At 34.4% G+C, this 25,295-nt stretch overlaps 3 protein-coding genes across 3 annotated transcripts; 1 reads left to right on the forward strand and 2 right to left on the reverse strand.

Moving 5' to 3' along the window:
* Nucleotides 1-10,238: 10,238 nt before the first annotated feature.
* LOC126718203 (receptor-like protein EIX2) lies at nt 10,239-12,808 on the forward strand. The gene is made up of 2 exons (XM_050420295.1): nt 10,239-12,494; nt 12,577-12,808. Exons 1-2 carry the CDS (start codon nt 10,916-10,918, stop codon nt 12,582-12,584), a joined length of 1,587 nt encoding a protein of 528 aa, XP_050276252.1. The 5' UTR covers nt 10,239-10,915; the 3' UTR covers nt 12,585-12,808.
* A 242-nt stretch (nt 12,809-13,050) lies between these two features.
* Nucleotides 13,051-15,876, reverse strand: LOC126718206 (uncharacterized protein At3g27210-like). The gene is made up of 3 exons (XM_050420297.1): nt 15,419-15,876; nt 13,975-14,052; nt 13,051-13,805 (listed from the first exon to the last, which is right to left on the reverse strand). Exons 1-3 carry the CDS (start codon nt 15,654-15,656, stop codon nt 13,375-13,377), a joined length of 747 nt encoding a protein of 248 aa, XP_050276254.1. The 5' UTR covers nt 15,657-15,876; the 3' UTR covers nt 13,051-13,374.
* Nucleotides 15,877-19,248: 3,372 nt separating this feature from the next.
* On the reverse strand, nt 19,249-24,161 carry LOC126718209 (uncharacterized). The gene is made up of 5 exons (XM_050420298.1): nt 24,000-24,161; nt 23,385-23,427; nt 23,182-23,288; nt 21,769-21,803; nt 19,249-19,602 (listed from the first exon to the last, which is right to left on the reverse strand). Exons 2-5 carry the CDS (start codon nt 23,385-23,387, stop codon nt 19,535-19,537), a joined length of 213 nt encoding a protein of 70 aa, XP_050276255.1. The 5' UTR covers nt 23,388-23,427; nt 24,000-24,161; the 3' UTR covers nt 19,249-19,534.
* Nucleotides 24,162-25,295: the final 1,134 nt, after the last annotated feature.

A 25,295-nucleotide genomic window follows, 5' to 3' on the forward strand; every position in this document is an offset into this window, starting at 1 on the left:
AGTGGCTGCACGTGAATACTACATAGCAATGTTGGAAATGGACAATCATCTACAAACAATGAACATAGAAGAGCAGCGGACGGTAGCAGAGCCCGTTGAAAGATTGGAGGAGATACCCCTCGATAACTCTAGGCCCGAGCGAATGACCAGGATCAGCATTCTCACCAATCCGTCAGTCCGTCAAGAACTCACGTCATTCCTAAGAGAGAACCAGGACGTCTTTGCTTGGAGTCATGAAGACAAGCCTAGGATCAACCTTTCAGTCATGGTGCACAGGTTGAATGTGTTGCCTACTTTTCCCCCTTTCCGTCAAAAGAAGCGAGTATTCGCCCAAGAATGAGACCAAGCCATAGTGGAGGAAGTCCGCAAGTTGTAAGATGTAGATTTCATTAGAGAAGTTTACTATCCCGATTGGCTGGCCAACATAGTAATGGTCAGGAAGTGAAGGATATGAGTCTTTATGGACCTAAACAAGGCGTGCCCCAACGATAGCTATCCTCTCCCACAGGTTGACGTCTTAGTAAACTCTATAGCCCGACACTAGTTGCTGAGTTTTATGGATGCTTTTTTGGCTACAACCGGATAAAACTGGACGAAGCTGATCAGGAGAAGACTTCGTTTGTCACCAACCAAGGCCTTTTTTGCTACAAAGTAATGCTGTTCGGCCTTAAGAATGTGGGTGCAATGTATCAGAGGCTCATGAATAAGATGTTTGCCCATCAGATCAAAAGAAATATCCAAGTCTACGTTGATGACATTCTTGTGAAAAGCGGAAGAGAGGATGACCATTTGGACGATCTCAAGGAAACCTTCAACACCCTACGCTCTTATAACATGAAATTCAATCTGAGCAAGTGCGCGTTTGGGGTGGCGGCTGGAAAGTTCCTAAGATTTATGGTGTCTCAGAGAGGTATCGAAGTCAACCCAGACAAGATCTGGGCCATAGTGGAGATGGCACCACCAAGGAGCGTGAAAGAAGTCCAAAGCCTTAACAGCAAGGTAGTTGCGCTGAATAGATTCATGTTAAGGGCAATGGACAAGTGCCTATCTTTCTTCTACATGCTGAAGAAGTCTTTCGAGTGGACACTTGAGTGTCAACGAGCATTCAAGTATTTGAAAGCCTACCTTTCTTCCCCACCGTTGCTAAGTCCCTCCAAACCAGGGGAAGACCTGTTCCTCTACTTGGCTATATCCCCAGCTGCTGTTAGTGCGGCCATTGTCCAAGAAGAAGACAAGGTGCAGTAGCCCGTGTACTACACCAGCCAGGCACTTCATGGTGCAGAGGAGAGGTACCTACCGATGGAGAAGCTCATGATAGGCCAAGAATGTATTGACCCCTTGTGATGAATTTAACCAATTAATTAGCCAAGTTAACTAATTAATTCAATTACATGCAATAAGCGTAGTAGCATAAACAAATCACCAACTAAGTTAATATGCAACGGAAAATAAATTTGACGCGGGTGATTTGTTTACGAATAGGAAAAACCACCGAGGCAAAACCCCACCGGGTGAATTTAAGGTCACCACTCCCGAGAATCCACTATTATCACAACAAGCAGTTACAAGTAAAGAAATCCCAGTACCTTATACCAACCTAATACCCAATTGGACTTGTTTTGTAGTGACAATCTCTCATTTTATTGCAAGGCTCCCAGTACGTGACTAACCAATTGCACGGATCCCAGTACGCAACTTAATCACCAACTTGAAAAAGATGTTAGCTGCAAAGTTCTTCAGCTCATCACAAGATAAAGATCAAGAAGCTCCTTGGTCACAAAACCCTACGATATACAAACACAACAGCTTCTTCAAGAGAAAGATGAACTAGGAAAAATTTTGTCTCCTGTCACAATTTGCACGAACAAAACTTTGTTTTACACTTACGCAACCTTTGACGGCCCTTAAAATAATCCTTATATATGTTTATGGTTGTGAGAAAAGAAAGCCCAAACACATATTCACGGATTGGATGAAAATCAGAGCTAAAAGTCTGTTTTTCATAAACCTCAATAGATAGCTTATCTGTCGAGCTGGCTGTCGAGCATCGGGCTTCAGCAACTTTGGAATCTCGATAAATACTAGCTGTCGAGCTAGTTGTTTAGTTTTAAAATCCAGCACTTGGTCACTTGTTTTTTGCAGAAACTTGCATGGTTTTAATGTTTATTCTTGAAACCTTGTTCCTTGAAGTATTAAACACATTCTAAATCTACCCAATTACAAGTAAAGTGCAAAACAAACAAATGAACATATGAGAGAAGTCATAAATCACTCAACTCATATTCACTTGTTGAATACAATAAAATCTATCCTAACACAAACTCTTGAAAAACTTTACAAGAAGAGAGTTTATGGCAAGAAAACTTTAACAACCTGTATTTCTAAAACACTTTAAACAAAACTCATCACAGCATCTTAGTGTGAAATAGAAATAAAAGATTGCATACAAGATATAAGATGTGCATAAAGAGAGAAAAGAAACAACACATGAAAAGATAGGTGAATAGTATACATCAATAGATATAAACCAAATATAAATACAATGTATGTTACATGGTCAGAAGACCAATATACATGAGGTAAATGTAAAAGAAAAGAAAAAGAAAAAAGGTAAGATCCCCACTACATCCCTCAAAAAAAATATGGACCCTCCCTCTAACAAAAATCTCCTATGCTAACTCTCCCCCTATGTATATGACCACTCTCAAATCAAAACTACTCTCCCTTTATGTCACGAGTGACAAAGGGTAAGTACATCAAGTAGACATCTCCTCATCACTGGGTGAGCTAGAATCATCACTGTGTGTGTCAAGGCGAGCATCCATGTGCACAAGCTGTGCCATGATGGCCTCAAGTGTCACTCCACCCACTGAAGAAGAAGGAGCGAAGGTGGATGGAGCTGCAGGGTTGGAAGAGCTGCCGTCTCAGTCTGCATCAGCCTTAGGTGAAGCTGAGCATCACTTTGTCTAATAGTAGCTGTGTCAATGGCATCCACAACGAAGAAGTGATCGGACGGAGGAAAGGAGACAAAAAAATGGCGAAGAATCCTCATGATAGCCAAAGGAAAATTGAGCTTATCATAGGTCATCGTATCTCTATAGACATCTATAAGGAATAGGATGAAGTGAGAAGGGAAGTTGATAGAAAGATCCTCAATGAGGGATAACAAAAATCGAGCACGTGGCTCTGTGATAGTGTCATAATGAGACAAAGGATGGAGAACAACTGTCATCACTATGTTAAGGTATCTCGGATTGGGTGTTTTGATGATCACCCTATGAAGATGGTCTCTCACAGAATAGAGACATGAGTTCGTCTTTGGACATAGTCCTCAAACGATCGCAACTAGGGTAGTCAAGATGTGCTACCCTAGGAACGTGTAGTACCTTGGATACAATCTCCAGAGTAACTACAATGCGCGTACCCCGAACGCGAGAGAAGAAATGAGATATAAAAGTATCAAATCATTGCATATTGGAGTAAAACTTTTGTATGATCACGGAGGGACAAGTGACCGGGACCTCACACAATGACTCCTAACCCCTAATGTAGATGACAGTGGGTAGGTCAGTATCAGAAAAATCCGATAAGATGACTTGGCATTTTGAATGAATGCCTCATCGAGAAAAGTTCTCCAAAAAGTCCTTTCGAGCTTTATTATCACGGAACCGTATGTGAGAAGGAGTGGGGTCAAAAGAAGAAGATGCCCCGGAATGAAGAGGGTTCTGGGACAGGGTGGATTTTCATTTAGGTGCCATAATGCAACTAACTAAAAGAAAGAGAGAGAGGGAGAAAGAGACACACACAAAAAAACACCAAACAAATCAATATATAGGAATATAAAGAAATGAAGGTACATATACATGAAAATGCATGAACACGTGACATGTAAACTTAAAAACATCATGGGCTCAGGCCAATCCAAACCTAACAGCACACAACAAATCAATAAATATAGCACACATCTATAATGCATCAAAATATAGTTATAATGCAAGTGTGATGCAATGCATGATATTATTGGATTATATAAACATAACCCAACCCAAAAATTTCACCAAAACTTTATCAATTTCGAAAAACCCCAAAAGTTTTCAAAAAATCCCAAAATCTAGGTCAGAATGCATGAAATGTATGATTAAAGGCTAGAAAAGAGATCATACCTATGAGAAATGCAATGAAAAGACCAAAGAATAAGTAGGGAAGATGAAGAGGTTGAGTGAGAAGAGTTTGGGAGAGAGAAAAGTGATTTTCTGTCGAGAGAGATTGGGGAGAACTGAGAGAAAATCGTGCGGATCCAATATATAAAAAAACATAATTCTCGATAGATTAAGAGGTGTCGAGAGGTATCGAGGATTAAAAACATGTGTATTATCTGTCGAAGAGCTATCCAGAATCTGTCAAGAAGTGTCCACAACTAAAGGATCTCGATGGATCAAGGTAGCTATCGAGAAGCTATTGAGCATCCAGAAAGTTTTTTGATGGATCATGCAGCTATCGAGAATGCGATAAAAAGCAGCTGAAGGGTCTCGACAGATAGCCTAGCTATCGAGAGGTATCGAGAAGCTATCGAGATTACTTAAAAACAGTTTTTCAAAAAAGAGAAAAACACAGACATGAATGCAATCAAACATGCTACTCAACCAAGAATCCAATCAACATATTAAACTCTCAAAATCATCTCTCAACAAGAAAAATGTCAAGCACATAGATCATAAACACACACACACACACAATAGGTCTAACCAATTTTATATTTCAAAAACAAGTTAAGACAGTTTAGTGAGAATACATTAACACATGTATTATTTGTGATGGTCAAATCACATCGTACTTGCACATGTATCGAAGAGTAGCAAAGAATATTGCGTGTTGTATGTGAAAAACATCGCAAGGTTGCATAGATGTCTACATGTTATGACAATTTGAGATATAAGAAAATCATTTTAACTCACACACAATCATAACTGTTTGATAGGGACTATCACATTCGAGGTACATCCTATAACTCCCACATCTCCTAGAATACACGCTTGCAATCATATATAAAGCATATTTATTCTTTTTGCTTTTATTTTTCTTTGCATATTTTTCTTTTAAGCAAACCATGCATGGGCATATAAGAGATAAAAAAGAAATATCCAATTATGTTAAGCTTTTGACATTGCACTTTTGCTATGCCGAAGTATACAGATGTCATTTCATGATTGGCAGGTAACAATGATGAGATGGTTATTTATGTCTTTCTCTTAGAATTTTCTAGTCCTTCTCGTCAAAAAAAGTGATACGAATGTTAAGTACAAGAGATTACTTAATCTTACTCATCACAAACACGAGCCATAAAGCTCACTTGCTTAGTTGTGCATAGAGATACTCATCTAAGCTACAAAAGATACAAAGTTTAGAAAACTTTGTTTCAATGGCTATCCAAGGTACACAAGTACCAATATACACAAACACATAGTGTTTTTGTATTTCTTTTTATTTTTCAATTTTTTATGAAAAAAATAAAGCAAAAACTGAAAACAAACAAACAAAAACATGTTAAAAAAAAAAAAAAACAAAGTATAAAACAAGATGCATATGCATGAAAGCATGATTCCAAAAAGATAAGAAAACAAGCAAGAGAGTCCTACTTTAGATAGAAAGAATTAAAGCAGAGGACAAACAAAAAGACAATTAAGTCTTAGGATCCTTTATCACCCACACAACAGTCTTTGGCCGTGAAGATAAAAAGAAACGTGTCCTAATATGACTACTAAAGGACATAGAGGAATTAGAATTCCCCTGAAATTGAGTTAAAAAGCTCAAAGCTTTTAATAACTCACCAAGAATAGGTACAAAGCCTTTAGACAAAGGATGAGACCTATTGGACACTCGCTTATGAGGAAACAACTTGAAACAATTAGGACAAGTGTGACCAGAAACACCACAATGGTGACAAAGATGAGTAGTTTTTGAACTACTATGCTTCCTAGAAGGAGGTCTAACCTTAGAGGTTGACAAAGATCTCAATTTAGGACAATTTGGCCTAATATGACCAACAATATGACAATGATGACAGTGGGGACAAATTCAGAATTTTTATTCTTCCTAGGAGGAGTTTTAGACATAGGTTTAGAAACTTCAGCGTTAACATCAGAATTTTTACCTTTATCTATCCTAGCAATATTAGCCTTCAACTCTTCATTATTCCTTTTAAATGGAGGAATATAAAAATCTTTTTTTTTTTTTTTTAGTTAGGCTCAACAAGAAGTTTGGCACTAGTTAATTTTTCAATTTCAGTTTTAAATTCAACTAATTGCTCTTCCAAACTCTTAATTTTGTCCATTTGAGATGAAATTTGAATTTTAAAATTCTCATTCAAATTATTGGTTTCATCCAATTTTATAATCAAATCATCTTTTTCAAGCTTGACCCTTTTCAATTTAGCTTTTAATTTTGTAGAACTTTTAAAAGATCTCATACAAAAATTATAAAGCTTACAATAGGCATCTTGAATATCATCATCATCATCATTTAACATAAGATCATGCAAATCAAAACAATCAAGAGTTTCCATGACAACAGGGGTCAATGGATTTTACACAATAGAGATTAACCCTAATCAGAGTGTGTCTACTCTGATACCACTTGATAGGCCAAGAATGTATTAACCCCTTATGACGAATTAATCAATTAATTAGTCAAGTTAATTAATTAATTCAATTACATGCAATAAGCATGGTAGCACAAAAAAATCACCAACTAAGTTAATATGCAGCGGAAAATAAATTTGACACAAGTGATTTGTTTACGAATGGGGAAAAACATGAAGTTCACGTTCTGGGAAAGAAGAAATGTTCTTATGAAAAAAAAAACTAAAAAATTTAATTTAATTTAATTATTTTAATGTTTATTTTTAAAATATTTTGAATTTTTCGATTTGGCTATTTGTTTTAATTTTTTATTAATTTAAATCTGGTGTGGCATTTAAAAAATACCAAATAATTTTTTTAATAATATTTTAATGGTTACGTCAGTGCCATATTAACTAGCAGGGCATTCTGTCTGCCATGTAAAAAATTTCTATTAGTAGGTTGACAGCAAGGATTAAAATAAAATCAATTTTATTTTTTTAAAAACTATATTAGTAGCAAAATCAATTTATGGACCAAAATAAAATTGGTCTAAAATATAGAGACTAAAAGTACATTTTCGGACCAAGTTTTAAGTTAGCTTTAGAATTCTGCCGTTTATCCTAAAAAAAAAAAAAAAGTTAGCTTTAGAATTATTGTCGTCCACTGGTTGGATTTTCTATTACAATTTCGGCTTGACCAAGTCTCCCTTACGTGTTTCTAAATAATAATAAAAAACTTATTTATATTACCAATAATTATATTTGTGTCTATAGCATTTTATAGATACTATTATTTTATAAAAAAAAACCTCCCTTTACTAACTACTGTCAACGTAATTTAGAAGTTGTGATTTTTCGTGTCTCCAGTGCCGACAGATTAAATAAAGGCTCCAAGCTCAAATTAAAGTATAGTCTTCTTGGTGAAATTTTTTTTCAAATATAATCTTGGTGAAAGTGTTACATTGTTTATATATAAATATATATATATATATATATATATATATCCACTACCTTTTTTTTTCTGAAAATATCTTTATCGTTGAGATCAAATTAATTTTCTCAAAAAACACAAATCAGAGAAGAAAAAAAAAAGGAATTTTAAGTTTTTAACAAATATTTGTGAATATATTGTGAAAATGTTATGAATATAGCCTTTCTCCACAAGACAATCCTCATAAAAGGTAGGTCATAAATTCAAATTAAAAAATAAACCATTTTTATTTATGAAGTAAAAAAATTAAGACAAAAATGCAAAACTAACCGTCTAACTTTTTCCTTTTTTTCATTTCAGTTCTCTAACTTTCAGTTTTGTCAATTTAGTCCTCTAACTTTCAATTTTTATCAATGCAGGACTCCATTACAAATCAGTTAGTGGCTGTCGTTAGAACTCCTAAAACGACGCCATTTTGCATTTTTTTTTTAATTCGGAATTAAAAGGAAAAAAAAAATCTGGAGAAAAAAAAAAAACATTAAGGGGAACGACCCTTCCCCAGTCGTTCCCCTTCCCCTAAAATCAAAACAGATCAAAGAAAAATCTAGCACAAAACCCAGAAAGAAATCAAAACCAAAATGCAAAAAACATTAAAATCAAGAAACTAAGGCAAACCCATATGAATTTATGGTCATAACATAACTCGGTCACTTATCTTTGAAGATGAATGTACGAAGCATACTATTCATTTGAATCTTGCTCCAAAGCTCTCTTGCACAGATAAGCCCTTCTCTCTTGCATGGAGGACAATGGTGGGTGATGGTTTGGGTTTTTGACATTGCTCTCTCTGTCTTGCAAAGATCGGTGGATATGACCACCATTGCATGATATCGTTCATCTGGGTTTGCCAACATTTGACCGAGCTCCTTCTCCTCCCACCATAAATTCATATGGCTTTGCCTTAGTTTCTTGATTTTAATGTTTTTTGCATTTTGGTTTTGATTTCTTTTTGGGTTTTGTGCTAGATTTTTCTCTGATTTTTTTTGATATTGTCGTTCCCCTTAATTTTTTTTTTTTTTTTCAGATTTTTCTTATTTTCTTTTAATTTCGAATTAAAAAAAATTGCAAAACTGCAGCGTTTCAGGAGTTTTAACGGCAGCCACTAACTGAGTTGTAACGGAGTCTTGCGTTGATAAAAATTAAAAGTTAAAGAACTGAATTGACAAAACTAAAAATTAGAAGACCGAAATAAAAAAATGTGAAAGTTAAAAGGTCAGTTGCATTTTTGCCAAAAATTAAAATTATAACCACCATACCAACTTTCCAATTTACCTTTTTACTTTTTCGTCAAAACAAAAGTTAGCTTTAGAATTATTGTTGTCCACTGGTTGGATTTTCTATTACAATTTCGGCTTAACCTAGTCTCCCTTACGTGTTTCTAAATAATAATAAAACACTTATTTATATTACCAATAATTATATTTGTGTCTATAGCATTTTATATATACTATTATTTTATTAAAAAAAAAAAAAAAAAAAAACTCCCTTTACTAACTACTGTCAACGTAATTTAGAAGTTGTGATTTTTCGTGTCTCCATTGCCGACAGATTAAATAAGGGCTCCAAGCTCAAATTAAAGTATAGTCTTCTTGATGAATTTTTTTCTTTTCAAATATAATCTTGGTGAAATTGTAACATTGTGTATATATATATATATATATATATATATACACACAGAGTTGCAAATTGCAATAGGATACTTACTATCCACTTTTTATTTTACGTTTTTTTTTTTCTGAAAATATCTTTATCGTTGAGATCAAATTATTTTCTTAAAAAACACAAATCAAAGACCAAAAAAAAAAAAAAAGAGGGAATTTTAAATTTTTAGCAAATATTTATGAAAATATTGTGAAAATGTTATGAATATAGTATTTCTTCCCAAACAACTTTCATAAAAGGTAAGTCATAAATTCAAATTAAAAAATAAACCATTTTTATTTATGAAGTAAAAAATTAAAATTATAACCACCATACCAACTTTAAATTACTAATGTGAAAAACCCCCATTTCCAAGCAACTGCAGAAAGGAAAAATTAAAAAAATGCTTCTAAACATAAGCATGGGGGAAAACATTCTGAAATGAACTATGATCATTATAAATAGCATTTAAACCTTCGACATTGAAAATAGTCAAGCAACGATGGCTAGCATGAAAACCACCTTTCTACTTGCTCTTATTTACCTTCTTTTGCAAACTGAGTTGATTTCACTTGAAGCTATATGGTCCAATTCTAGTGCTGGCAACTCCACTGTGGGTTGCATAGACATGGAAAGGGAAGCCCCTCTGAAATTTAAAGGACTTTATGATCCTTCAAGAAGACTTTCTTCCTGGGTTGGAGAAGATTGCTGCAACTGGTTAGGAGTAGGCTGTAGCAACCGAATAGGTAACATCATAAAACTCGGTCTCAATAGGACATTTTTCTGTGACCCATATTCTGGTATTACATCAACAGAATGTAGGAAGCACTGGCCTTTGGGTGGTGCTTTATCTCCTTCTTCGCTTGAATTAAAATTTCTAAATTACTTGGATCTAAGCTACAACGATTTCCAACAACTTCCCATCGCAAATTTCATTGGTTCTCTCAATAAGTTGAGTTACCTTGATCTATCCTCTGCAAACTTTGCTGGAACGATCCCTCCTCAAATTGGGAATCTTTCTAACTTGCTTTATCTTGATCTCTCTGGGAATCCCCAAACAGCTTCAAATATAAATTGGCTCTCCGGTCTCTCTTCCCTAAAATACCTCAATTTGAATGTCGTGAACCTTTCCGAAGCAACTACTGATTGGCTTCAAACTGTTAATTTGCTCCCTTCTCTGCTGGAGTTGCACTTGTCCGATTGTGAACTTCATTATCTCCCTCAAAATTTTCCCTCTGTCAACTTTACGTCACTTTCAGTACTTGATCTCTCTCATAATGACTTCAACTCCTCTACAATTCCTCAATGGGTGTTCAATTTCACTTCCCTCACAAATCTCCAACTTATCTATTGTAATCTCACAGGCTCCATCCCTAAGATTGCAAAGGGTAACCTATGCAAATTGCAGACTTTGGATTTATCAGAAAATAATTTCAGTGGCGAAATAACAGAATTTTTCCAGGCCTTATCGGAATGCAGTAACAGTAGCCTAGAGGAGTTAAATTTGAGCGGGAACCAACTCATTGGGAATATCCCACATTCTTTGGGGAATTTAAAACGTTTGAGAAAACTGAAACTTCACAGCAACACAATCTCCGGTTCAATTCCATCATCTATACAAAATTTTGTCCCGTTTGGAGATACTGTACCTCGAAGACAACAAGATGAATGGAACCATCCCAGAATCAATTGGACAACTTTCTGAGTTGAGAGAGTTGCGTCTCTCCGGGAATTACTGGCAAGGTATCATGACTGAAACTCATTTCCTAAATCTCACAAAATTGTATGTTTTTTCCTTGTCATCATCATCTAGTAACCTTTTAGTTTTCAATGTGACACATGACTGGATTCCTCCTTTTAGTCTACAATATGTCTATATTTTGGACTGTCAATTGTACCCTACATTCCCTGCATGGCTTAGAACACAGAAGGAACTCACAGAGATCCATTTAGTAAATACTGCAATTTCAGATACAATACCGAATTGGTTGTGGAACTTGTCTTCACAACTTACGGTGTTGGATCTTTCTCATAACAAATTAATGGGAAACCTCCCCAAGTCATTAAACATCTCTTCCGTACCGTCGGTACTTCTAGATTTTAATCATTTAGAGGGTCCACTACCACTATGGCCTAATGTGACAAGGCTTTCTTTGAGAAGCAATTTACTTTCTGGACCAATACCGATAAGAATCAGCCAAGAAATGTCGCACTTGAGTACTTTAGATCTCTCTGGCAACTTTCTAAATGGTAGCATCCCATCATCCATAAATGGACTAGGACAATTGAAGTATCTTGTTCTATCAAACAATTGTTTATCCGGAAATATCCACAACCACTGGAAGAGTATGCAAAGTCTGGTCTTCATAGATCTGTCCAAGAATAATCTATCTGGTGGCATTCCAAGCTCAATGTGCTCACTACCTTCTCTTATGTGGTTGCAATTGAGTAACAACAATTTTTCTGGGAACCTCTCTTTATGCCTGAAATTTGTTCCAGGCATATCACTATTAACACTTGATCTTGGTGAGAATAGATTGTCAGGGACCATACCAAAATGGATTGGAGAAAGACTTCCGTTCATAACAATATTAAGCTTAAGAGGAAATATGCTCTTTGGAAAAATTCCTAAACAATTGTGTGGTGCCACTTATATCCATGTCTTGGACCTTGCCCAAAATAATTTCTCAGGATCTATTCCATCGTGTTTTGGTAGTTTGGCTGGTCACAAGTATTTCTATGACAACACATATGCAGAAATCACAAAGCATATGGATTTGGTTGTTAAAGGAAGACAATATGAATACTACAATCAAATCTCAAATGTTAGTCTCATGGATTTTTCGAAAAATAGTCTTTCAGGAGAGATCCGAACAGAACTAACAAATTTGATCTTATTGAATTCATTGAATTTGTCATGGAACCATTTGACGGGAATGATACCAGAGAATATTGGAGCTTTGCGCCAATTAGAATCTCTTGACCTCTCTTGTAACCATCTTTCAGGTCACATTCCTTCAAGCATGTCTTCTATGACTTTTTTGAGCCATTTGAACTTGTCATATAACAACTTATCTGGACAAATTCCATCATCCAACCAATTTCAAACCTTCAATGATCCATCCATTTATGTCGGTAACCCTGAACTTTATGGGCCTCCTCCATTGCCAACAAGTGTCTCAACGCCAAGTGACAGGAATGCAAAACATAAAGATCAAGAAGATGTACATGTACATATTGATGGTGAAGATCAATTTGAAAAGTTATGGTTTTACCTAAGTATTACACTGGGTTTCATTGTGGGATTCTGGACTGTTTGTGGCAGCTTGTTGATAAAGAAGTCTTGGAGACATGCTTACTTCTGTTTTGCTGATAAAGTGAAAGAAAAGCTTTTAGTGGTCATTGTAATGAAAATGGTTTGTCTGCAGAGGAAGATTCAAGCAGGAAGTCACTGAGATTAGGCTAATGTGATCAAGCAGTGTAATATATATGTATTGTACTAGTTCTTTGGTTGTCATGTATTGTACTTAATATTTTTGCTTAAGCTTTTTGGTTAAGTAATGTCTCAATATGTGCCAAGTGGAGTCTCCTGTTATCTCCCCAACAAGAGCTTTAATAAATTTGAAGCTGCACGTGACAAGACAAATTACAGTTTGTGCTTCTCGTGTATCTTGTGAAATATAGTGAAGATACTTGTTACCTCCATTATGCATGAATCACATGTCAATTTTTTGTTTGTTTTGCCATTCCAGATTGAGAATTGCATGGACTAATAATGGAGACATAGCAAAAGCACCTATAATCACAACCATTGAATAGACTACTATATCCTCAACGCAAGTTAACATGTAAAAAATTACTCTTTACATTTTACAAATGCAGTAATAACAGATAAGATCCCCAAGCACTTGCACAAGATATTACATGAGTGTCAATTCATATTTCACTTTAAAGAATGCCTCAACCACAAATAAAAATAAAAATAATAATTGAAATTTGCTTGAGGAAAGCTAGGTAATATGAAAAGTGAGCTTTAAGATCAAATTTTTGTCTTCTATGCTAGTTAGGAGTACCAATTCTTTAAAATATAGACATAGTAAAAAGCTAGGCATAGCTTCCAGCACTATGGTCCGGCAAGGCCCAGACTCTTCCTCCTCCCACTAAAGCTCAGGCTGCGCATCAAATTTGGAAGACAACATCTTGCAGACTTGGCAAATTTTCCCTTCCCATGGTTGTAACTTCTGTTGTGTATTGCCTCACTATTGCATGCAGAGTTTGCTACACATCCATAATGGTTTTTATTTGTAGATTTTGAAGAAAGGGGACAAAAGATAGGATTGATTTTTGAACTCTCTTGTATATTTTGACTGCCATCGATAGCATCATCCCTAAAGCTCTCTTGAAAAAGCTCAATTAGTTGTTTCTTCATATCTGTTGAAGAGGGTTCAAGAATGGGACTGGAGCTACTATCCATGTAAACTGGATTTTTGACGTGAGGAGTTTCTTTGAAGCCGCAATGATGGATAGGAGTGTTCCCACGAGATGGGGTGTTATCTGTAGAAATTACAAGCTAGTAAAAAATATAAGATGCAAATATAAACTAGTCTTTCAATTTCTTTTCTTTTTAAAAAAAAAAAGAGATTCTATGCTTAGAATTATAGAAGTTAATAATAAACACATATATGCCAGCCAAATTCTGAAACAAATTGAAAACAACTCTTACCACCACTGACACTAAAGAAATCTTCACAATCAGATTCTAAGCAGGACTGCAGATCAAAATATACTTCCTCTTTAGAACCTGCATAACGGGCACCATTCTGTTAAAGATGCTATATTGTTCAAGAGCAAGTCAAGAGGAAATGGCCGTAATGGTTGAGTATGTAAAACATTTACTAGAATGTGTAAGCTACAGAGTCACAGAAGTGGAAGACCTGGACCACTACATTTCCCAACAAGTCTGTGTAAACAAGTTTGCACACTGAAGTCAAAATCTCCCAACTTCAACCCACAGTTGATTTATACATTCCTTGAGAGGATAGTAAGGTGGGATGAAAGAAAATATAAGAATCAAAAAGAGTAAAGAATATATAGACATTTTCTCACCTATTTTTCTCATATTTTGGGAAGATTAATAATGGTGGGCTAGATAGAAAAGTAATAATCTCTCCTTTTTAACTTCTTTCCACTTTTCTAATCAATCCATCTTCCGTTCTCTCTTTACCATTTTCTTTACTCTCACTTTTCCACCTTACCAAACGCACTTTTGAATGTTTAAAAGACACCCAACAGTCCCAACCCAACAATCTTGGCGTATAATGGAGGCCATAGAAATAGCTGTTTATAATTATCTCCTTTGGCTGCTACCACACTACTGGAAAGTTCCAAAATTTCAGTCCAATAGAATTTATGCTGTAAGAAATTACTATATTACAGCTTCCTTCCCCCTCCTGCACTACAATTTTTTCTTCATATGTCACCATTTGCATGTAGCCATTCACTCTTCAAAGTCAAAAGGTGATTTGCCTTCATTTAAAGAAGGTAATTGCTAATTCTACAGTTAATGTGCTAAAACATCAAACTGATTCTTGTGTACCCTGCAAGTGCCAAGAGATCTAAAGAATGTGTAGAATAATACTAGATCCCTCCTAGAAAAGGAAAAACCAAAAAAGAGAGAAATCCAAGAAGCATTTCAAAGGACAAGTGTACTGAACCACTATGATTGAGGACTATGGAACCACCAAAACTGTCACATAATTTTTGTAGGTTCAAGCTAAAATAATACATCGACAAATCAAGTTATTTGAACCAAATCAAAATCATTTTCAACAATAAATGACAGAATCCACAAAACTTCAAGTCATACTGTCATGGATCATATGTTCTTAAAGAAAACAAGAACCACATGCGTTACAAAAATGAGAACTTATTACATCAGAAAAGACAAGTTGATAATTATGCAGAACATGGATAAGCAAAGTGAGGATGAAACAAAGAACAATATAGTTGAAAAAATCCAAACCATCATCAAACATGAAAAAAAAAAAAAAAAAAAAAAAAAAAAGATAACATAGTCATAGTCCATAGAAGGAAACAAATGTAAAAGTACACGGTAATGAAATTGAATCTAACCCAAGCCAAACTTATATCCAAGTTTAGAAACATACTTAATTCTCGAGAACTGCCTACAGGGGACATTGCTGACGACTGAGGCTTCAAACTAAGCTCAGACCTTGAGTTTTGGCAATCTACTTTTTTTTCCTTGATGGGTGGTTCAATGAAGACACTGTCCTGTGTTGATTCTGTTGAACCAATTGAGCATTGAAGTGTCAAAGCTGAGTCTAAGGTATTAGAAACAGGAACACAACTTCCCACGTTTGAACAAATGCTACTACACTCATCCATTATAGAAATCCAAACACCTTGTGAAATACAAGAGAGACAGAAGAGAACAGAGAAATTAGTTGGGCTTATAATGCTTACAGAAAGAGAAAAGTTGCTACTTTATCTCCCAACCAAATTGTTGGGGAAGGAGTTGATTGGTCTTGAAAGCGAAGTAATTGCATTTGCAGGCGTGGGTCCCTTTTAGAATTGCTTCATGTGGAGGGGTGGGGTGTTGGTGACTTTGTGTGTAGGCCTGTAGTTTTGCAGTGATCGCTCACTAGCACGAAGGATTGTTTTTATTTTTTTTATTTTTTTTTTTTTTCATGTTCATGGCGTACATGCTGGAACATGGTGTAGATTTTAGATTTTAGATTTTAGATTTTAGAATATTAGGTGCATCAGAGGCCAAGAAAATTAAAATAAACCAATAGTGATTATGACATATTTTGTTTGAAAAGTCAACTATATAGACATAATGATTAATGCAAGGATTGATTGAATCGGCATATCTGAAAGGTCGAAGATTGATTGAATCTGTAAGCCCATTATCAAATCCTTTTCCCCCTAAACATAGTTTAAATTTGATAACTTTAAAAAAAAAAAAAAAAAAACCTCAAATAAGTGTTCGTGTGAAGTACAACTGCAAGACCAAGTTTGGGTTTTCCTTTTCTTATTATTATTTTTTCAATATATTCTTGGTAGACTACCTCTAAATGAACCCAATCGTGCGAAGCACATATTTGAAGTAAGTTTACATCATACCTACCTGCGGTTTGAGCAATGATTCAACTCTAATTTTCACGTAAACGACATCAAACATAATAATAATAATAATAAATAAAGAAATAAATAAAAATTACGTAGGAAGGACATATGGATAATTTGAGAAACTGTAAATTTCAAAAAATGAAAACTCTCTGTATATGTCTATAAATATTTTTAAAAAGAATTTTTTTTTTTTTTTTGAAAAGTTAAAAAGAAAATTTTAACTTGCCCCTTAGTGGCTCCATTAATATTAAGGTCCTCAAGGATCCTGATTGCTACTGCAAAGAACAACAATATCTCCACTAAGGACATCGTAGAGATCGCCAAGCATGCGGTCAAAATCAATTTTGTGCATTTGATTAGATGTGTATTTGGGCGTGGATGAAAAATTAAAATTATTTTACTATTTAATTTATTTTTGCTATTATTTATGGATCCATTGCACTTTTTGGCATTATTTATGGGTTTCGTTGTACTATTTCAACTAATTTTTACTTTTATTTTTATTTATAGTACTTTTAACAATAATTTTTCAGTTTCAGCAAAATAAGCGGTATCCAAATATATCCTAGGTTTTGATGGTGACTTGTGACTCTCCCCGTCTTTTTTTTTTTTTTTTTTTTTTTTTTGGTTCTTTTCACTTTTGTGTGATTAGAAGGGTTGATGGAGTTTTGATTGAGCATCCCCTTCTTGATTATCAGTTTGTTTTTTCATAAATTTGAATCGATTTCTAGTTTATCGCTCTTGACCATTGGTGTTGGGCAAAAAATAATAAAAATAAGATCTTGTGGACTTTAAGTGCTTCTCTTGATGTTGTAGAGAGTCCATATAAAATGAAGAGAGAAAGGAGCAAAAGAGAGACTATTGGAGATGTTCAAATAGCGTAAGTTAATTTATTATTCAATCAAGAAATTCTAATCCAAAGTTGATGATATTTCAACGTCCAATTTTCTTTGATTCTATCATTAATTTAATATTTGTATAATGCTTGCCATTGTTTTCAACGTGTCTTGGCAGTAATAAAGAATTTTCTACATCCTTAAAGATTAACATCAATATGTGTAAAGTCTTGCAAAATAGAAAAAGTTGTTCATTTTACATATTTTGAGCAAAAAATCACCCACATTAGTGGATGTAAAATTGTGTATTTATGCACAATTGCTCAATTGTGCATATATACACGATTACTATAGCACTTCTATCTATTATTTTATATTTTTTCCTCTCTCCCCTCTCTTGCCTTGTCAGACTCTCTCTCACCCACTCTTCAATGCCAAGAAGAAGAAGAAGAAGAAGAAGCCAACCATCACAACAACCCAGCACCGCTAACCACCACCACTGCAACCCAGTACCACCAACCACCACCACAACAACACGAACACACCACAAAATCATCAAAATCGTTCTAAATCTAGATCCAAATTCATCAAACCCATATACAAATTCATATAAATAACCAAACCGAAATTGAAAAAAGAAGGATAAGAAGAAGAAAGAACGAGGAAGATGCTGAAGAGAAGCAAAACAAAAGTTCACCTCCAGCTGTGGGAGCCATTTATGAGATGGGAAAGAACAAAAGTTTTCATTCAGACACCCCAAAAAAAACAAAAACAAAAAAAAAAAAAACAAAAAACAAAAACAAAAAACAAAAAACAAAAAAAGAAAACAAAAGTTCTCATTGGGCTTTGGATTTTAAAATGACAACGTGTAGATGAAGCGATGATTACCGATTGTGAGGCTATCATTTTCAGCTCCTCCACAGTACATAAATGCGCTATACATATATTTATCTAAGATAACATATTGTTAGAACATTTAAAATTAGAGAATAAAAGTATATATAATTATATATATGATTCTCAAACAATGACAAAGTGTATACACTTGGGATATATGATAAAGAGAAATTATTGGTCTACTGGGCAGACTCCCCTCTAAGCCCAGCCAACTTTATGATTCCCCTATGATAAAGCCAAACACAAGGGTTTCAACTTTTAATAACAAACCAATATAGAACTTTTAGTCCAAGAAATAAATTTCATATCAATACAGAATTAATAATTATTATTTCCTGTTTGCTAGTATCATCCTATTGTGTGCCAAATTTACTAGCCCCTCACCCTGTTCGTCTCTCTCTTGTATAAAATCACTTCTGCATTCATTAGTTATTACTCATTGGTGTCTTCTCAGACATTGCAAGATGGATTACGAAGCTATAAAGGGTAATAGGATGAGAACAAGAAGCTTTCGCGATGAAAACTACAACAACAGAAGGCGTTTTTGCGGAGTTATCCCCTTCACTGGGGAGAAGATGAATACAGCAAAGAAGATACAGCGAGGGTTGCGGACAACAGCAATCAAAAGAAAGACGAATACAAAAAAGAAGAGACAACCACAGTTACGGTCGAAGACCAGAGCAATCAAAAGAAACCCAAGAAGAAGATTTTCCTATCTATGTTTTATTGGGGTGGAAAGAAGATTTTATTATTCAGGAGACTCAAGCATCAGCTCGAAATTTATTTCATTGCATGCATCCCTAATGGCTATAAGACACCTACTGTCCTAATTTCAACTTGATTGCCTACTTCCTCATCTTCTTCCAAATTTCATTATTTGCATAAAGTACAGGCCAATGCCATTAACATATTGGCATACAATGTAACTTCACTAGTCCACAAAAGAACTTTCATACATGCCACACATAGCATGCTTCGATCTAGAAGTTTATATTTTTGTAGTTAAAGTTGCTCGCACTCAACCATATGAAATGGCATTGCAAATGAAACTTTATGTTACATTCAAGTAGGTTTCCAACTTAACATACCTACCATAATATACAACAAATGGCTGAGTTGCAACTGATTACATTTTCAGTCATAATCATTCCTATGAAGAGTTTTTACAAACTAATGATCAAGCAAAGAATGGTTGCACCATCAATAAACAAATTTCCTGAGAAAAATGATCTACCTTCAATATGGAGTTGGCCAACTAGGTCTTGAAACAGTGGTTACCAGTATTCACACCCACAAAACCATATGATAATATTAAATTTCAAGGAGTGAACTTCTTTCTACATGATCCAAAGAAAAAGAAAAAAAAAGGTTGCATCTGAATACAGATAAGACGAGGACTCAGAAAAAGATTATTGACACACCCATTGAGAAGCATCCAAAAGCCACCCACGGGCTCAAGCGCTCACCTGTTACAGAAAAAACAAGCAAGGAAATGTCTGCCATTATTGCAATGTATGATAGAGTAGGTAATATGCTCATAGAATCCTTAATAAATAGTTAAATACACACCGATCAAAATATGCTTGTACTTTATTTTCTCATCTACAGTTTGCAAGTTTACAAGTTTGAATGTCATAATCTGTACATCCATCAATGAGCAATCTCCAATTCAGTGGACCCTTAGGTAATAACTCGACTAGTTGTCCTAAAAACTTCTAAATTAATCATATTCCTTCACATAATAAAGCATAATTGTTAGGATTGATATAACCAAATCAGCATCTCTATTTTTGTGCTTTAAAATTCTTGAAATAATTTATTATAAAAATAAAAAATAAATAATAAATAATAAATAAAAAATAAAAAAGATGAATCTTAGGTCATGGGACATAATTTGGGATTTGTTGGGCACTGCTTTTTTTTTTTTTTCCTTTCCTTTTCTTTTGTGTGAATAACATCTAAGGGCATCAACTACGACATCAACCAAGCCATAATCCCACATTTTTAGGATTGGGATTTGCTATGAATCCTCGACAAACTAGTTGGGGTCTCCCACATGTATCCTTTGCACACAATCAAACCATCTCATGTAGAGCCCTCATCTTTTCATCAATAGAGCCCTCCCTATCTTTAAGCGAATTTTCTTATTTCAATTTTCTCTTTCCTTTATTTCCACTTATTCCTTTTAACATTCTCATTTCAACTCCTCTCCTCGATATGATTGAATATTGTACTAAACTTACATTACATGCACTATGTATTAATCCTACTTGGCCAAAAGTCTTTAGATTCTTGTTGTGGGTCCAGCCCACTTTAGTGGCAAGAAAGCCACATAAATTGCAAGACTCCTATTAGAAATAGGAGACCAAGTTGCTATGGAAAAATAAAGTGGCGGCTAGGTTATTTACCTAACATATAAATAGAGTTTTATATGTGATAGGGTGGGCAGTAGAAAAGAAAAGAAGAGTGCTGCCTGGAGTGAAAAAGAAAAAGGAAAGGAAGAGCTGCCAAGTGTGATTGCAGTGAGTGCAGTGAAGAAAGAAAAAATTGTGTGTGAGAGCAAAGAAGACAGGGAGATTTTCTTTAGCCATGAGACATATACGAGAAGATTAATTTGGAGTTTTTCTCTAGGGATAAATTTTGAATACTACAACCACGGGTAGTTGTTGTATTCAGAGTGTGACTGAAGATTTCAAGTGAGTTTATATTATTCCTAGAGAGATATTATTGTATTTGGTGAGGATCTCAAGTTAGGCATAAACTTGAGAGGATATTGTATTTGATTTGACAATAGTAAAATCATTGCAGCTCTGTGGATGTAGGCAAATTGTGAAACCACGTAAATATTGTCTTGTGTGATTATTTTCTTTGGCGCATATTTTTTCTCAATTTTGCATCTCACAGATTTGGGAATTTCGTGTATATTCCCTACAATTCTAAACTCTAAAGCATCTCTCCAAATTCTAACTTGACATTGACTCCTACATCAAGTTTCATTCACTAAAAGTATATCTTCTGCAAAAAGTATACACCAAGTGACTTCATCTTGAATCAATTTAGTAAGCTCATCCATCACTAGTGCAAAGAGATATGGACTTGGTGATGATCCTTAATACAAACCTATAGTGATAGGAAATTTGCTTGTGAAGCATCCACTTTTTCTAATACTAGTTTCAGCTCTGTCATAAATATCCTTAGCATACTTGGGAGGAACTCCTTTCTTTCCTAAAATCCAACACATAATTTCTCTATAGACCCTATCATATGCTTTCTCTAGGTCAATAAAAACCATATGGAGATATTTATGGGCTTCTCTATATACCAGAAAGTTAAAAAGAAAAAGAAGGCTCCTTTTCTATTTTTCTTGTTATCTTTACCTTGATGCCAACCCAAGGAGAGTTTCCTAGGTCTCCATCATCAACATTCATACTTCATAAATACACCCAAAATATATATATATATATATATATATATATTTTCCCAAAAAGAAAGGAAGAAGAAGAAAGAGGAAATTGTCCCGAGAAGATAACAGATAAAAATCAAAATAAAAATGAAGTGAAAAGAGGGAAACAAGGAGTAGTTGTGGACTAGTCCAACAAAGATGGTGGTAAAACATCTAAATAAAGGCCTACCTATTCTGGCTGCCTTCCAAAAGAAACCACGAAACCTGTCAAATAAGCATATTACAGTCATTAGTCCACATTGTAAGTTTGTAACCACTTCATACAAATCAACCATCAGGCCAAGACTGATTGCCTGTAATAACACCGAACCATGCTTAACATGGATAGATCAATAAAAAAAGGGACTAACTATACATAAATTTGAATAAAAGAAATAACAAAAAATTGACATTAAAAAGACAACAGGTGATTGAATTTCAGTCAGGTTGAAGTAATTAGGCTTAATCAGAGCTAGAATGGGGAGAAGGGGATGGAGGAGGCAGAAACCCTCATAAGATATTTCTGCAGCTTGTCTATTGTCTAATAATTAATAACCAGAACTTGTCATTTGACAACATGCAAAGAAATATCACTATAGTAGGCAATTATTTTGTCAGAAAATTGTTTAAAAAACCAGTTTTAGATCAATTTTTTTGAAACCATAAAAGATAGTATTGATAGTCTCATTGCTTCTACAATCATGGTTTAAATTTTCTCCACAAGAGCAAGAAGAAGCACAGTAACCAAGGTAATATATGAGGCACTAAAAGAATCCAACTCAATGTGGCCTGCCACTAAGAAAATTTTGATGGTGTTGGGAGTAGAAAAGGCAGCAGCTATATGGAATTGGTATCTCAAGTAGGGAGCAGGTATCATGTTATGTACGCATCATCCCTCATTCTTAAATGTGAAGTGATTAGTGAGGTACAACTTTGCCATTCAATGCGCACTTGCTGTCTTTGAATGTCAGCTTGGTTGGCACTACCTACTAACTGTTATGAAATGAGAAACCCAACTAGGATTTGTGATGTGTGAATGACAGGAAAAAGTAGAAACAGAAAAAGATTAAAACACAGGAACACAGGAACACCAAATTCACATGGTTCACCCAAAACTATAGGGTTACACCCACAGAGTTAATGTAGTTTAATTATAACGGTTACAAAAGGAGTTACAGGGATCATTAGCATATTCATATCGCCTTATTCAACTATTACTAGGGGTACATGCATGTGTGAAGTCACTATAATGGGCTTAGACTTCTAATGTATTCTCAATACCCCAGTAATTGTACGGACACCAATCTGACAGGGGGCCAAACCCCCGGCATAGTCAACACAATAGATCTAACTCCACACACATCCCATTACTAACTATAACAAGCTAAATGCAAGAACAGAAAATGTGTTTACTGCAAAAAGTTCAGAGATTCAATTAAATCACTCTCCAACAAATTGCTATAACTTAACAAAACAAATTGCAGGAGAAGAAAATGATTGCAGTATTTTCAAAATAATCATATCAAAATGAGACAACCACGAGACCTATCTATCAATCAAACACGAAAATCACACTCTAAAAAGAATAACAGAGACAAAATACCCCGTTCGCTGTTCAAGGATTGCTGGAAATTGCATCTTCAAGTAAGTGCAGGCGCAAATTCCCAACAGCACAACCGTTAAAAATGAATGGAAGTTGAAGAGTGCCGACTGGATCCCAGATATAACAATGTCAAAATTTCATTAATTTCAAACTTAAATCAACAAGAATAACTCAAGATTCAAATACTAAATAATCTTCGTTACCATGTCCGGTTGTCCTTGTACAATTTATTTCCTTCCACGAAATCTACAAAAATGAAGAAATAAAACATCATGAGCAACATAATGCATAACACAAGCAAACACTAGCACAAGAACAACGAGCAAACCTAAATTACGCCTCAATAAACCAAATACACAACAGTAATAAAAATGAGAAATACCAGTCATTTACATTCACATCAATCAGAGTTGGTGTATCTCACTTTACAAATAGAAAATAGAAATAAAACTTTACCGTACAAATGGAGTTCCTAACGTCGACAATACGAAAAACCAAGTAATTCTTGAACATATATATTTTCTTTTTTCTTATTATCTTTTGTTAACACTTATACATAGGAATTGACGAATCATATAATTCACATTTTTTATCCTGTGATTGAATAAAAAATACGAACCAAGCAAGGAATATTCGAATCCAAAGCTTTGGCAGCCTTAGCGTTCTCAAAACCCTAAATCTTAATACGTACTCCGTTGCCGGAAATCTCAATTTTCACGAATAATACTAATAACAACAAGCGAGTGATTCCCACTAATTCCACTACGAATTAACGAGTTTAAAAAGGGGGAGAGAGAGAGAGAGAGAGAGAGTCTTACTTTAGTCGAAATGACGAAAAAGGACACGGGGGTCGAGCAGGAGAACAAGGAATCCAGGAGTTTTCGGAGCTCAGCTATGAGAGAGCCTTTGTTCGGAAGTTATACAGAAGAGGAGGGAGAAATAGAAAAGAAAAGAAAAGGGCATGCCGGGAAATAGATCTACTTCGGTGCATCACTCAGCAAATGACGGAGCGCCACGTCACGGAATTATACTAATACATTTATAAAGTGTTATTAGTGACACTAACACGGAGTTAATATGAGAGTAATACACTCAATTTGAGCTTTTTGCATTATTTAGTATTAACTTGTAATCTCATGTATATGCATAAATATACTTAAATATATATAATAAAATTATTGTATAATTCATACCTATATAATTTAAATAATTTTTATAGTCATTATTATATTTTGTTAATTCTTAGAAAAAGCATTGTAAAAATATTATTTGGTAGAAAATGTAAATTGTTCATATTTATTTTTTTTTAATTTTTTTATTACTTCTTAATTTTTATTATTCTAATTTTTTTTTATACCGTCACTAATTTTAGACTTGTTGGTTTTTATAATTTATTGTTACTATTCTCATGTTAAGCCACATCAATAGCCACATCTCTCTCCCTCTCTCTCTCTCATTTTTAACTTTTTTCCTTCTTGTTAATCCCCAAACTATTGTTACACATTTCCTAACATTTTTAATCAATTTTACCTTTTCATCTTCCTACTGCTATCTACCTTAAATATCACTCTTCTTCTATTCCTTTATCTTCCTCTATTTTTGCTTATTCTTATTCTCATCTTTTTACTATAAATTTGTAATTCTCTCACTTTCTATGCATAGCTTTCCCAATTCCCACACAAAAAAATAAAAAATAAAAAATTCTCTCTATCTCTCTTCTTTTTTTTTTTTTCTTTTTTTCTTTTTTTTTTTTTTTCCATTTCTTGGTTATTTATTTATTTATTTATCTTGCACCTCTATGTTATGTTTATTAACTTTTGTATTCTTTAGAACTCTACTTTGAGTTGATAATACATGTTATCCTATCGTATTATAAAAATAGTATATACGAATATAGTATTATTCTATTACATAGCATTAATTGGGTGTTTGTTAGTTATTATAAATCTTTTAACCCCTTTTCTCCTCATATAATTTTCTATAATTTTTTTATTATTTCTCACATTCTTTTCTTTTTTTTAATGATTATTCTCTCTCTCTCTCTCTCTCTCTCTCTCTCTCTCTCTCTCTCTCTCTCTCTCAACTTTTTATTATTTCCTTGCCACTCTACTTTA

This window comes from Quercus robur, chromosome 3 (assembly GCF_932294415.1).
Source record: "Quercus robur chromosome 3, dhQueRobu3.1, whole genome shotgun sequence".
NCBI lineage: Eukaryota > Viridiplantae > Streptophyta > Magnoliopsida > Fagales > Fagaceae > Quercus > Quercus robur.